This window comes from Gavia stellata, chromosome 22 (assembly GCF_030936135.1).
Source record: "Gavia stellata isolate bGavSte3 chromosome 22, bGavSte3.hap2, whole genome shotgun sequence".
NCBI classification, from domain to species: Eukaryota; Metazoa; Chordata; class Aves; order Gaviiformes; family Gaviidae; genus Gavia; species Gavia stellata.
In genome coordinates this window covers 10,302,516-10,315,365 of record NC_082615.1, presented here as the reverse complement: position 1 = coordinate 10,315,365, position 12,850 = coordinate 10,302,516, and the positions used below count along the sequence as shown (strand labels likewise).

At 37.7% G+C, this 12,850-nt stretch overlaps 1 protein-coding gene across 1 annotated transcript in view; it reads left to right on the top strand.

The window, feature by feature from the left end:
- Nucleotides 1-12,850, top strand: part of SMURF2 (SMAD specific E3 ubiquitin protein ligase 2) — a 65,531-nt gene that overhangs the window by 40,703 nt on the left and 11,978 nt on the right. The window contains exons 6-10 of the mRNA XM_059828397.1: nt 3,151-3,235; nt 4,533-4,616; nt 5,994-6,196; nt 6,372-6,456; nt 9,221-9,379. Of these exons, the coding sequence (XP_059684380.1) occupies nt 3,151-3,235; nt 4,533-4,616; nt 5,994-6,196; nt 6,372-6,456; nt 9,221-9,379 (616 nt within the window). The remainder of the gene's footprint in view (nt 1-3,150; nt 3,236-4,532; nt 4,617-5,993; nt 6,197-6,371; nt 6,457-9,220; nt 9,380-12,850) is intronic.

Here is a 12,850-nt window from a genome sequence, read left to right as displayed (position 1 = left end):
GGTCAGGATAAGGAGGTCTTTATTTTTTATGGCACGATGTTAATGAGACTATTTGGACAAGGGGAAAGAAAAGTGAATTTGCATGCTTGCTCAGTTTTATGTTCAATTCCTAGTTCAAATAATATCCAAGCAGCATTCTTGTTTTGTCAGCCAGGGAAAACTATTGAAATATCAGTCAGCAAATAAGGGCCTCAGTGCATTTGTTTGCTTTCCTCAAAGCGCTCTGTTGAATAATACCTATGCCTTTACCGCCCTTTATGTTGCTTTAACCATCTGTCTAGCATCTGATCTGCAAGTGTTTGCACAGTATTAAGATAAGAGTGAGGTGGCACAGGAGAGTCAAATGATGGTAGAAATGTGGAGTCGTAAGTGCGTGGCCGACACTTCAGACCATTTATGAATATTAAATTTTTCATGTGAGCTTGCACAGAAGAGTAGAGGATAAAACAGTCATTTTTCCAGGGTGTCTTATGTTGTCAGTTTGGTTTGCTTTTTGGTTTTGCTCCAGTACACTGGTCCCCGATCATCCGTGCTGTATGCATGCGATTTTGTTTGTGGGCCTCTTTTTAAGAGGAAGCTGAGCTCAGCTGACAGGAGAGCTTGTTCAGGGTCTGCTTCAGGCAGCAGAGATCCACTCAGCCCACAGCAGTCCTTCAGACATGACACTAGCAGGGACTGTACCCCCACACCGTGCCGTGCTCTCATGCTGCCCTCCAGAGTATGCTCCTTGTCATCATAACTTGAGAATGCTAGCATTAATTAAACAAGCAAAAACAAACCCAAAACCCCATCCCAAAGCAGAAAGGTCTCAAGGCTGTTGGGATGCCAGATGGGAAGCCTGGGGCAAATACCATGCGGTGTGGGCATGGCAAATACACTTCAGAGAGAACTAGTTGTCAGAGATAACTAGTCAGCAGTGTGGGCATAAACTAGACTGACCAGTTGGCTTAACCTGATACGATAATGAAAACTGGTATAGCCAAAGCAGCATTAACTCTTTTGGCATGCTGCTGGGGCTGTCCTTAATTAGCAGGAGCTGCTGGATCGTGCCTTGAACATAGAAGAAACACAGCTTGTCATGCTAGAGCAGAGACTGAGAACAAATCTGTATGTTCTGCTTTGCACTGTTAAAAGGTCAGGGTTCCTCAGTCACAGCTGTGTTATAATTTAATGCATCCTTGGTAAGATTCCAGAGACTCCTGTCTTTTTTTTTTTTTTTTACTTGAAATTGTCATTATTAATCTCCTTGTATTTTAACCTTTCTTCACTAATGCAATTTTGTTGAATGGGTGAATGAGCCTGAGTAAAACTAGGTAATTCCACTGCAGTAGTTACCTGGTGGAGTAATCTTGATTAAAAATAAGATGGTAGAATAAGTTGTAAATATATTCTCAGTCCTTCTAATGATAAACTGGCTTAAATTAGGAGGCTATGCAAGATTGGAAAACAATATTAAAATGTAATTGATACCTTCAGCAGATGATAACCTTACAAATCAAGTGCACAGTGGGTTTGCCTTTATAATTTGGGATAGGGAGCAAGGGGATCATCTTTATCTTAAATACATGGGGTTATCTTCAAAGGGGGGAAGAAAAGGGGACGCTTGTGAGTAGTGGATGCAAAGGGCACCTGAACTGTGTCTTAATCTTGCAGCTCTCTTCTGTGCCACCATTTTATTTCTGATGTGGCGGTGCAGAAAAAATGAGTCCTTACTCATTACAAAATGAAGCCGTGCACAAATTTTGGTCCTCACATAGGCAAAAAGGAGGTAATTGCCTTTGTTTAGTTTCATTTTTGTCTGTGTGTATTGCTTGCCAAACCTTGCCTAGATGCAACAATGTGAACTTGTAATGTGTGGGTTTGTTGCAGAATAAATAGATCATCTATGATTTTGTTTTGGTTGAAATTAACTTTAAGGCGTCTTTCGCTGTAAGAAGTTGCTTTGCAACGTTAGTGTTCATGGAAGACTAGGAGTTAATAATGATTAGGAATAAAGCAGGCAGGTACTGCAGGGTTCCCTGGGCTGGTCTGTTGAAGGGCCAAAATTCTAAGCTTCAAAACCTGTTGTTGTTGCTGAAAACTTGGACTCTCTGGCAAAAACTGCCAGTACTACTACATCTTTTTGTAACTTCATGATGTTGACAAAAGTTTGGCTGTGTCTAGATTAAGGTCTGTAAGTTCATTTCACTTCATAGAACTTGAAGACAATTGTCCAGAGGTACAGTAGTGCCACCTCAAGAAATGTGTGCCACAGCACGTATCTAGCTTTTTAAGTAATCATTTTATTGTTAAAGGCAAAACAAAACATCAAAAAAACCCCCAACCCCACAGGAACACAAGTGTCATAAATTATCAGATTGGACACTTACAAATTATGATACTGGGAACAAAAGCTGCCCAAAAAATCTTTGTTTTCATAATTGTAGTACAAAAGCTTCAGGCATAAATATCCATTACAATGAAACATGTAAAACAAAAATTAAATAAAAAAAAAAGTTATACAGTTTTGCTGAGGGCTGTAAGGGCTTTTCAGGGTGCTGAGCACTGCCTTGTGAGAGAGTTGCATTTAACTTCTTACCACTGGTGTTTGAAAGCAGCCAATAAACCAAACGGGTAGCACTTCCAGCAGTTAAGTTTTACCTGGTTTTGTGTGTGTACCTATGTGTGTTGAATCCCGCGCACACACAAAATACATAAGGAGGAGTCAAAAACATACAGGATTTTCTTATTTCAGGTCTTTATTAGCAGTTCTCCCATAACCGCGCAAGCCTGGCGCTAGCACTGTCCCGCTTGCTCTCCCAGCCCTGTGTGAGGTTAGCCACCCTGCCGCCACCAGACGGGCCACGCAGCTCCACTGTGTCAGACTCTGTCTCACATGGAGAAAAGTTAATGACAGCTTCAGTGTTAACTACTTCTTCTGCCTTAACTTGTATTTGTATTCTTCAAGCTAGCTTTTTTGAAGTAATATGTAGAGTGTTATATGTATGAAAACATATACTGTTTCTGTATAACTTTCTTTTATTTGTGGGGAGGAAAAAATATCCAGAACATTCAGCTTAGTCCTCCAAGTTGTACCATTTCTCTTTCAAATATAACTGTAATTTGCATTCAGATGTCATATCTTCAATAATTCTTTTATTATCTTAATAGTAAGTCTTCAGTCCAGAGACCGAATAGGCACAGGAGGACAAGTTGTGGATTGCAGTCGGTTATTTGATAATGATTTACCAGATGGGTAAGCTGACATAACTGTGATGTAAATACATATATGGCTCATACAACAGACTTTTGCAGTAATGAGAAGTCGGTGTACAAATAGGTTAATTTATTTTTATTTTCGCATTCGAATTTAGAAGCAGGAGATAAGCCAGCCAGGCTACACAGAATAGATAATAGTTTGACGCTTGTCTTGTTTCTTCTTGGAAAATGGGAGGTGGCATATGTGAGTAAATACATTAAAAAATATACTTATCTAAGAAAACATAAGTCATTCAAATTTTAAAACTGATAATATAATGTTAAATCACAACCAGCAAACTGACTTCATCCCTATAGTAGTTTTGTAGCAAAGTAGTGAACGTGCGGGCCTGGCTGTCTTCTGCAGCACTGTGCAGAAGTATACATTGTTATGAAAATGGATCGCTTTTTCTTCCACGTAAATCATAGTGAAGAAAACGTGACTGGAAAAGGTAATGGAGCCTGAGTTCTTGCTGTATTTACCTGCCAAAGGCTGGGTTTAGGATTTTGATTTGTCCCTGTGAGAGTCAATGACATCATTAACACCTAAAACAGTTTTGCGAATACAGAAAAATGCTCTGTTTTAGGTTCTGGTGCTGTCATCAACTTTTTCAGAGCAAACACAGACCTTCTGAACATGATTCTTGGCAGGTAAAGACAGGAGAAACTGATTTTTCAGATGATGAATTTTAAAACGTATATTATCATCTAAGTCCTAAATAGCATTCTTTTGTTAATTTGGAGTCTTCAGAAGTCGCAAACATTTTTGAAAATGCTTTTCATTTTTCACTTCAAAATATTCCTTGTATAAATATTGCTTACTTAATTGTGTAACTGCAAAGCTATCTGTATAGCCTCATGTATTTTTGGAGTGCAAAAGTAATAATAATTAAAAAGTCATGTTATATGAAGGTGACTTTTTTAATGAAAGCAAGTAGTGCTTGAAGAATCTATGAAAGCACTTACTAGGATCAGTGGTCAAAAAAAGTTAAATACATTATTAAACATGACATTTTAAAGAAGTTTCTTTACATGGCTGTTTGGAGTTAATTAGAATTCAAATAATTATTGAACATGAAGGTGTGATATTGTTAATGATATGCCTGCTTCCAAGGGAAGAATATGTAAAATCAATTTTGAGTTGAACTTTCAGTTGTTTCCTGTTACCTTGTTCAGCTAACATGATTCATAATAGTGTAAGTCTTCCTGAGTTGGCATTTATGCTGGAAACATTTTGTGCCCTGGTTTCCTGGAAATACCACTCATTGCCTTATCTCTCAATGTCTGAATTCTAGGTGGGAGGAGCGGAGAACTGCTTCTGGAAGGATCCAGTATTTAAATCATATTACACGAACAACTCAGTGGGAGCGACCAACACGGTAAGAAATTATTTAAGAGACTGTGCATATCATGAGGTTTGCTTACTGACCAGGGGTGCTGAGCACAAGCACTTCTAAGTGGTTCTGACAGGGGATATTCAGCATTCCTCCAAGTCACTCTACAAACACTGTATGCTTTTCTTCTCTAACATCTTACTCCTTCAGTCTGCCTAATATTCAACTCAGAAGAATCATTCTGACTAGATCATTTTCCTCCCCTAATACTAGCATCTTTGTTTTCTTGTAGAGCTGCTACGATAGAACTCTATAAATACAGCCATAACAATGTGCAGACATCGTAAGAGATGGAGAAAAGAGATCATGAATAGCTGACAGACATTGTCTATGAACATGCTATGACCATGTAATCCAGAACTTTTAAAGCTGATCATTACAGAGCATGTTTTGAAATCATTACAATCACCTTTTCTAATAACCGTAGATGTGTGTTGTGAAGCTGTTCCTCAAACCAGTTTTGCTGTTACCTGAATTGTAGACAGTATCAGTGCATATTTTTCAGACTGTTCTCCAGACAGTCTGTGCCTGCAGACTGTCTCTTCCATCCTCAATAAATACTATTCCAGTCTCTGTATGGATATATTTGACTTAAAATAATCTGTACTGTTAGCACTGCCAGCTCCGATATATATTTGTGGTTTTCAAGTGAGTGAAGGTACTGAAAAACTTTTTAATTTATCTATCTGTATTTTTCCTGGTATGTTAGAATACCTATTCTAAGCTCTAGATACATTTACAGTAGAAAAACAAATGTGAAATATATAATTTGTTTCAGGGATTTCCTGCATCCTTATCAATCCCCCTTTAGCCCATTTTAAATCCTTTTGAAAGCAGCATTGAGATACGAAACCACATAATTCAATGTTTCCTCTTGCAGTTAAGCTCTCAAGAGCTGTTTTTTATCTTACTTAGCTCCTTTTCACCATCCTTGCCTAACAGCCTTCCTTAAAAATTAAAAGGACTAACAAGGCCTGATCACCTCCTTAGCCATATGAAGACAAGTTAAGAAAGTTTGGGCTGTATGCTACTCATTGAAAAAAAAAAAAAAAAAAAAAAAAATTTGCTCTCAGCACTGTTTAAGGTAGGAACTGCTCATGTGAGCATTTGGTATGATCTTGATCCTGCAGCATCATATACTGAGTGTCAGGTCAGACCCTAAGACAGGTGAGGAGGTTTACTAATTACTCTGGGATGACCCCAGTGAGTGCAGAACAGAAGCTTTCTGCCCATTGTCAAGTCAACTGCTCAGTTCTGCCATCCGCAAAGATTTCCCGAGAGCCCCTAGATGAAGCTTCCGTAAAGCGCGTTGCGTAGCCCTGCGTCCAGTCACCAATGCAATCTTTATGTATTTCCCCACAGGCCAGCATCTGAATACTCTAGTCCAGGCAGACCACTGAGCTGTTTCGTGGATGAGAACACTCCAATTACAGGAACGAACGGTGCGACCTGCGGGCAGTCGTCGGATCCCCGGCTGGCAGAGAGGAGAGTCAGGTCACAGAGGCACAGAAACTACATGAGCAGGACACACTTGCACACTCCTCCCGATTTACCTGAAGGATACGGTATGCAAATTAAAATTTTTTAACTGTAGGTCTCTCAAGAAACTGGGAAAATGGGTTTTGTCTTCTCCTCGTATGTAAGATCCTTTTGATTCCTTAATTTGGGGAAATGGGTCTTTGTGAGTTTTTGTATTGCATTTTTTGTTCTTACAGTTATTAATTTATGTTGATTTCACAGAGCAAAGGACGACTCAGCAAGGTCAGGTCTATTTTCTGCATACTCAGACTGGTGTCAGCACGTGGCACGATCCAAGAGTACCCAGGTAAGAAACGATGGAAGTATCCTTAAGGTGTCAAAACAGTTCAAGCAGTACTCTCAGCAGTTTTCTCTGTCTAACATTATATTTCTGACTCCTGGCCCCTAATATATAATTTTAACAAGTCATTCATCAAAATAAATTAGTCTCTCTTCCTCAGTTCTTCAAATTGTTATTTTAATGCAAAGATGGAGAATCAAGAAATAAGTTACAGTTTTGTTTTGAAAACAGGTGTTAACTAATTCTAGATCTTGCATATGAATTATAGCAAGTCCAGGTTTTAATACTGTGCAAAATAATGAAACAAAAAGTGGGATATGAGCACTTCCAAAAATTTAGATTTATTGAGATACTTCAGTGAAAACTGGGTTGGTTTTGGTTTTTAATTCAGGCTCTGAAAGTTAAAAAGACCTGAGAAATTGGCAGCATATATTTATGAAGAACAAACTTCGTGACAAATAGGCTGGACAAATGTGATGATTTTTGATGGACGAGCAGACAAAGGGGAAAACCTAGAAAATCTAGTGGATGCCCCTTGTATGTTTAGAAACACTATTTGTAGTGAACTACCATCTCATCATGGAGTTAGCTTAAATTTACTTGTCTGTGAGAATTATTGTCCCATGTTCAGACTACCAAACGTAATTTGCTCAACAAATGGGAAACTGGGTACATTTTGAAGAAACTCATTGTGGAGACACTGGGTTGTTTCAGCTTCCAGGCTTTTTATGGTGAGCTGTGTTTGAAGTGCCAGGGTGTTGGGTTTTTGTAAATAAAGGGGTGAAAAAAAGTTTTTTCCATTTGAGTATAGGAGCAAACATCTAAAAATGCACAAGCTTTTTTACAGCAGGTTTCCTGTTACAGAGCAGGAATGAATATTTATTTTCTTTATAATGCTCTGACACAGATATTCCTAGACCAATCATATATGCTTTCAAGCATCTCATTAGCAGCATATAAATGGGAAGGAATCTGGGGGTGAGGGGCAAATGGGTAGAGAAGCTGAGAGAGACTGACCTGTGAGTAAAATACTCAAACTGCTGTTTCTGCTGCAGCTATCTCAACATTTAGGAGAAAATAAATCTGAATTGTCCTTCTAGTTTAGTGTCCTTATTAACATGATACATGTACATGTTGTACATGGTTGTACACATGATTATTTCTGATGTCTTTGAAAGGAAAGAAGGATAATAGAGAAATTCTTGTTAGCTTCTGATTGTTCTTTAAAAAAACAAGAAATCCTGTTGAAAATAATTGCCTCCTAAAGTCTGTGGATGGTGTTGTAAAATAGTGTGTGTAGTCTGAAATTGGCAGTCAGTATTGGCATTTATGAGAACTGTAGCAACTTTGTCAGTTGCTGCTGGTGTTCATTCCAATGGAAATGGATTTTGGATATCCCGGGAAGGATAAAGTGCCTCATGGCCATAACTTCACTGCGTTTTCAAATTATTCTTTTGTTTTTATTACTACTTTTTTGTTACAAGATTATCCTTTGCTTTGATGCATTATCTGTATGCTTCAGAGTGGGATACAGCTGGCAGTTGTGCATTACGAAGTCTTTGCTCCCATGACTTATGTCTTATACAAAACTAGAAACAAGACCTCTCTAAAAAAAATTATATTGAGATCTAATCCTTAAGTTTGCAGTGTAACAGTTTTGTACAAAATCTAAGTTAGCACTGCTCGTAGGTGTGGCAACAGAAACTGCACGAGTGTCTCTGAGAACAGAAATTGGCTGTTTGCATGAGGATAGAGTTTATGTCATTTCTAAGGAATATTGTATTTTTATGCTGATATGCTGCAGTCATTTAGTTAATAAAAATAAGCCCTACAGTTCAGCAGCGGTGTGTATATGGGCAATATCAGCAGAAGTTGAATCCAGAGCCTTGTATTTCTATTAGCGGCTTCTCAGGCTTTTGAGTCCCTGCAGATGTCATCTTTTTAGCCATTCTGCCCCTCGGCTCTTTCCTTCCTTCTACTCACATCATACTGGGAGATCTGAAGACTTGCACCTTTAAAAAGAGCTGCACCTGACAGTGAGGGATCTGAGGTGTGAATTATATACGTGAAAAATCATAAGCATACTTTTTTGAAGACTAGTATTTGTTTTCAGCGAACCTCTGGAATGAATTTACATCTTCCTAATTTCAGCAGAATTTTCTTGAGACCCATTAAGTTATCTCTGCATTGCTCAGTGCAGAGCTGAGTCATTGTTCATGTAATACTTAATTTGAAATACTTTATTAGAGAGCTGTTTGCTTCCCACTAGCACTTGGGGTTTTGGGACAAAACCGCCTGTGGCATACGCACATATCCCATGCGTAATTCTTCATGGAAAGTATAACTCTTCAGAAATATAGTTTTGTTTTGTAGGAGTTTTTAAAGTGTGATTCAGAGTTCCTTACATGACTAATGTTGTTTTAAAAATGTTTTCTGTCAGACTTGGTGTAGAACTGCAATTCCATTTTGGCAAATGTGGCAACAGTCTTTATTTTTCTTTTAAGCCTGTATTAATTTAACATCTGAACTTAGTTTGTAAAAATGAAGGTTATTTGATAAGAATTTTTTTCCCCAGGGCATGTGTTCTGGGGTGTGTGTTTTTTTTCTTTGGTGGGCTTGCACCTTGGGAGTAGAGATTCCAGCTGAACAGATCAAGTTTCTGAAACAATACATTTTCTCAGACTTCATGGAATTGTTCTGTTACATTTACGCTTGTTTGGCTCAGAGGCCAAATGCTGAGGTATTTTTCATTTTATATTTGTTTTCACAGGGATCTTAGCAACATCAATTGTGAAGAGCTTGGTCCACTGCCTCCTGGATGGGAGATCCGAAATACAGCAACAGGCAGAGTTTATTTTGTTGACCATAACAACAGGACAACACAGTTTACAGATCCACGGCTATCTGCTAACTTGCATTTAGTCTTAAAGTAAGTTTCCGGCACGTGTTGAGTGTAATAGAGGAAAGAAAGTGACTCTTGAGGGGTGCTAGATTTTATATCAAGATGTATTCTGCCATTCAGTAGTATTTAAAGTATAGTAGCGGTGTTCTTTAACACACTACCAACTTACCCTGTTACATAGCAAAGAAGACAGGTTTGATTGTTCTTGAAAAAAAGAAATCTCTAGCAGCGTTTAGGCAGGAATGTGGCTATTGTGATGCCGGGAGTTGGGGGCAGGGGGAAGCCAGTGCTGTCCGGTGGAAAAGATTGGCCCATAGAATATTTTCGAAGAGAAAGAGAGACACTTTCTTTCCTTTTCTTTATACGTTGTACTAATTTCAGTAATGGAGAACCTGTTTTAAAATACGAAGTTGCATTCAGTAGCCGGTGGTGTAAAATACCGATGAGGATGAGTTAGGCAAGAGTACACAAGTGCCCAACTATTCTCCTGGAATAAAGGAGAAATAATTCAGCTCCTACCTTCAGTTTTAGAGTAAGACTAGTTGAGATGCTCTCAAAATAAGACCCCAATAATTTAAGTCAGATTTTTTTACAAAAAGAATAAAATAGGAACTGTATTTTTTCTGCCTTAGTGTTTTGATACCACAATTTCATATTGCACGTTTTAAAAGAGAAGGGAAAACTCAGAAGAATTCTCTCGTTTTTATTCCCTACGCACTCATTTCACAGTGAGGGATTTTCTACTAAAAACGGAAACGAAAAAGCAAACAAACATTTCTTTTTTTTGTGTAGACGTGGCTATCAGTTTGTCCAAGCTATTTGGGAATTTGACTCTATTGTTTCTCCTACTAACACCTTTTAATACTCTTGGGAAACACCTGTAAAGTATTGAGTAGGTGTTAAGTGGAAGAAACAATGAAGAGTTGGTTAGATAGAAGGCCATGCAGCCCTGGGCAAGGAGTAAGTAGGAGGAATAGTCCTTTTAAGGAAGTGAATCATTGGGAAGAAAAGCTGAAGGAAAGAATAATGGGAACAAGGACTGAAAAGATAAAACCGAGGAATGGGAAGTAATATCCAGGAGGCTCAACATAATCTTTTGTGTAATACATAGAAGCTGGCTAGCCTTTGCCCAATATACATTTGAACTTAACACCCCAAGAGGGAGAAGAGTCTAGTGACAAATAGGTATTTTGTTTAGAGAAATCATTGGTTATATACATGTATATCACATAACTTTAGTAAGCTCCCATCATTCTTTTTTTTAATTTAAAACAAAGAAATCACTACTAATTTTAGCAGAATTTAGGTTGTTAGTTTCAAATGAACATGATTTTGAAAAAAAACTTACCAGTGGAGGAGCATGTTTGCATTTGGTGCACAGAAAAGTTCATTAAATTAATTCAGATTTAGATATTTTACCTGAAGAAAAACTTTAGAAAAACTCTTAGCTACAGCAGTGCAATTCTTAAACTGTAGAAAATTCAGTCACCTGGACTATATTTGAAAAATTGTACTTCACAGGTAGGTTTATTTTAAATAGCAGTGGGGTCATAGTGTTTAGTTCTACATATATTGTGGAGGACAAATACATAGCTAGCTTTTCATCTGGAAAATCCAATCTGGCTTTCAAGTTCCAGAATCACAGAACCATTTTGCTTTTCTTTAACCTTAAAGTACTACTACAGTGTGCTTAAGTTTTTCATTTGTACATCTGTCTTTCATTAGGGAAGGATTTCAGAAATTCAACCAACAGTGTCATCAGCAAAGTCTGCTGCCTGATAAATCTTTTCTGGTGTTTATTCTTTTATTGCACCAAACAAGATATGTGAAAGCTTCCTCCCTCCGTCCCCCCTTAAACCCACCTCCTTATTTGTTCTTTTTTTAAACAAAAAAAAAGTAGTTTGCCTTAGGCCTGTCATTTTGTAAACTATCTGAGAAATAAGTTTAGTATTTGGGTGGGATGGGTGTGATAGTTTTAGGTTCAAAGGCATAATAAAAAATTTACTCTCAGTGATACTGACTTTTCTGTCAAGCTGAGTAAAGCAGTTTGTTCTTCCAGTGATGACATTATAAGTTACGAAAATAATCAAACTTGTTACCCCAGTTCTGTTTTAAAATATTGGCCAAGAGTTCGCGATAGGTTTTTATAGTTATGGCACTTGAAAAGTACTTAGCTATATCCTTAAAGTAGTGCACAGCATCAAGTGCAGTCATTCAGCTGTGAAAACATACTGAGAAATTAGATTTAATTACTTTAAGCACTGCAGATTGTTTAGCTAATACTGCTGTGATTATTTTTAGTCTAATATGGAGGACGGCATTTTATTTTTCTCCTCCTAGTACTGCCCTATTTTATATCTTAAGTTCATGCTCATTTTAGAGATTACATTTTCTTCAAGACTGACATTGACGAGCTTTGTGTTTGGGGGCCTGTGTCTTTTGTACTATTAAAGGTAGTATGAACGTGTGCTCACTTTAGTATATAATGATGACCTTTTCTTGTAGGCATATACAGGGAATATTTTCACATGCTCGTCCTTATGGAATTAGAAAGTTCAGAAGACAGAGCAATGATTTTGCTTTAATTTGTATTTCAAGTAAATACAGTTTAAGTGAGATTCATATTTAAAACTAATCACAAGCGAAACGAAAGTATCGTGTATGTAGCACAAATGACATAGAGCCATATTCTGGAACCACATCGCGTGTGTGTCTAAATTCTTGTAATGAGTTGGTTTCTCAGGAATTACTTAAAATAACTGTAGTTTATTGGAAGACCAATGTGATCAGCTTGAGAATAAAGTTGAAAAAAACAACAGAGGCAAACAACAAAACACAGTGAAACTAACAAAATTGATTAAGCTAACATCTGAAGTTCTGCAGCCTAGGGCACAGCAACAAAGTAGAATTTCTGTGCGTTATTCCCTCCTTAAGAGCCCAGGAGTAAAGAGGTATTACTATTAATATGAAGCTTTGAGTTATTGCTGAAGTGATCTACAATGTGTGCCGTTGCAGGGGTTTCTGAACGTTAGGCTTGTAAGAGTACTGATAAAGATTTCCTGGTCACCTGGTGTTAGTTTCCCTTGAGGGTGGTTTGTGCAAAATTACTTTAAATAGAAGGTTTGCAAGTAATAGAATAGCTGTCAGGACCACAAGGCAAACTGGGAACACCCCCACCCCTTTTTTAATTGCCAATTCTGAATGTTCCTGTGGTGAAAGCCTGCTGGCAGTGAATTTTGGTCAGCCAGGAGAGCCTTCTCATAGACCTTGTTTCAAAACAGACAACCGGCTGAAATTTTAAAATATATTAAAACTGTGTTTGGTTCCACCTAATATTTTTTTGGCCTTTGATGTAGAAAAACCCCAATTTATTTACATTCCATTGGAAAACATTCTGAATTATAACCTTTCTTATTTATCCAGTAAATTTAGGGTATTCTCACCTGTTCCCTACAAAGATACTCTTCTCATGGCTTAGGTAAAATATAACTTTTATCC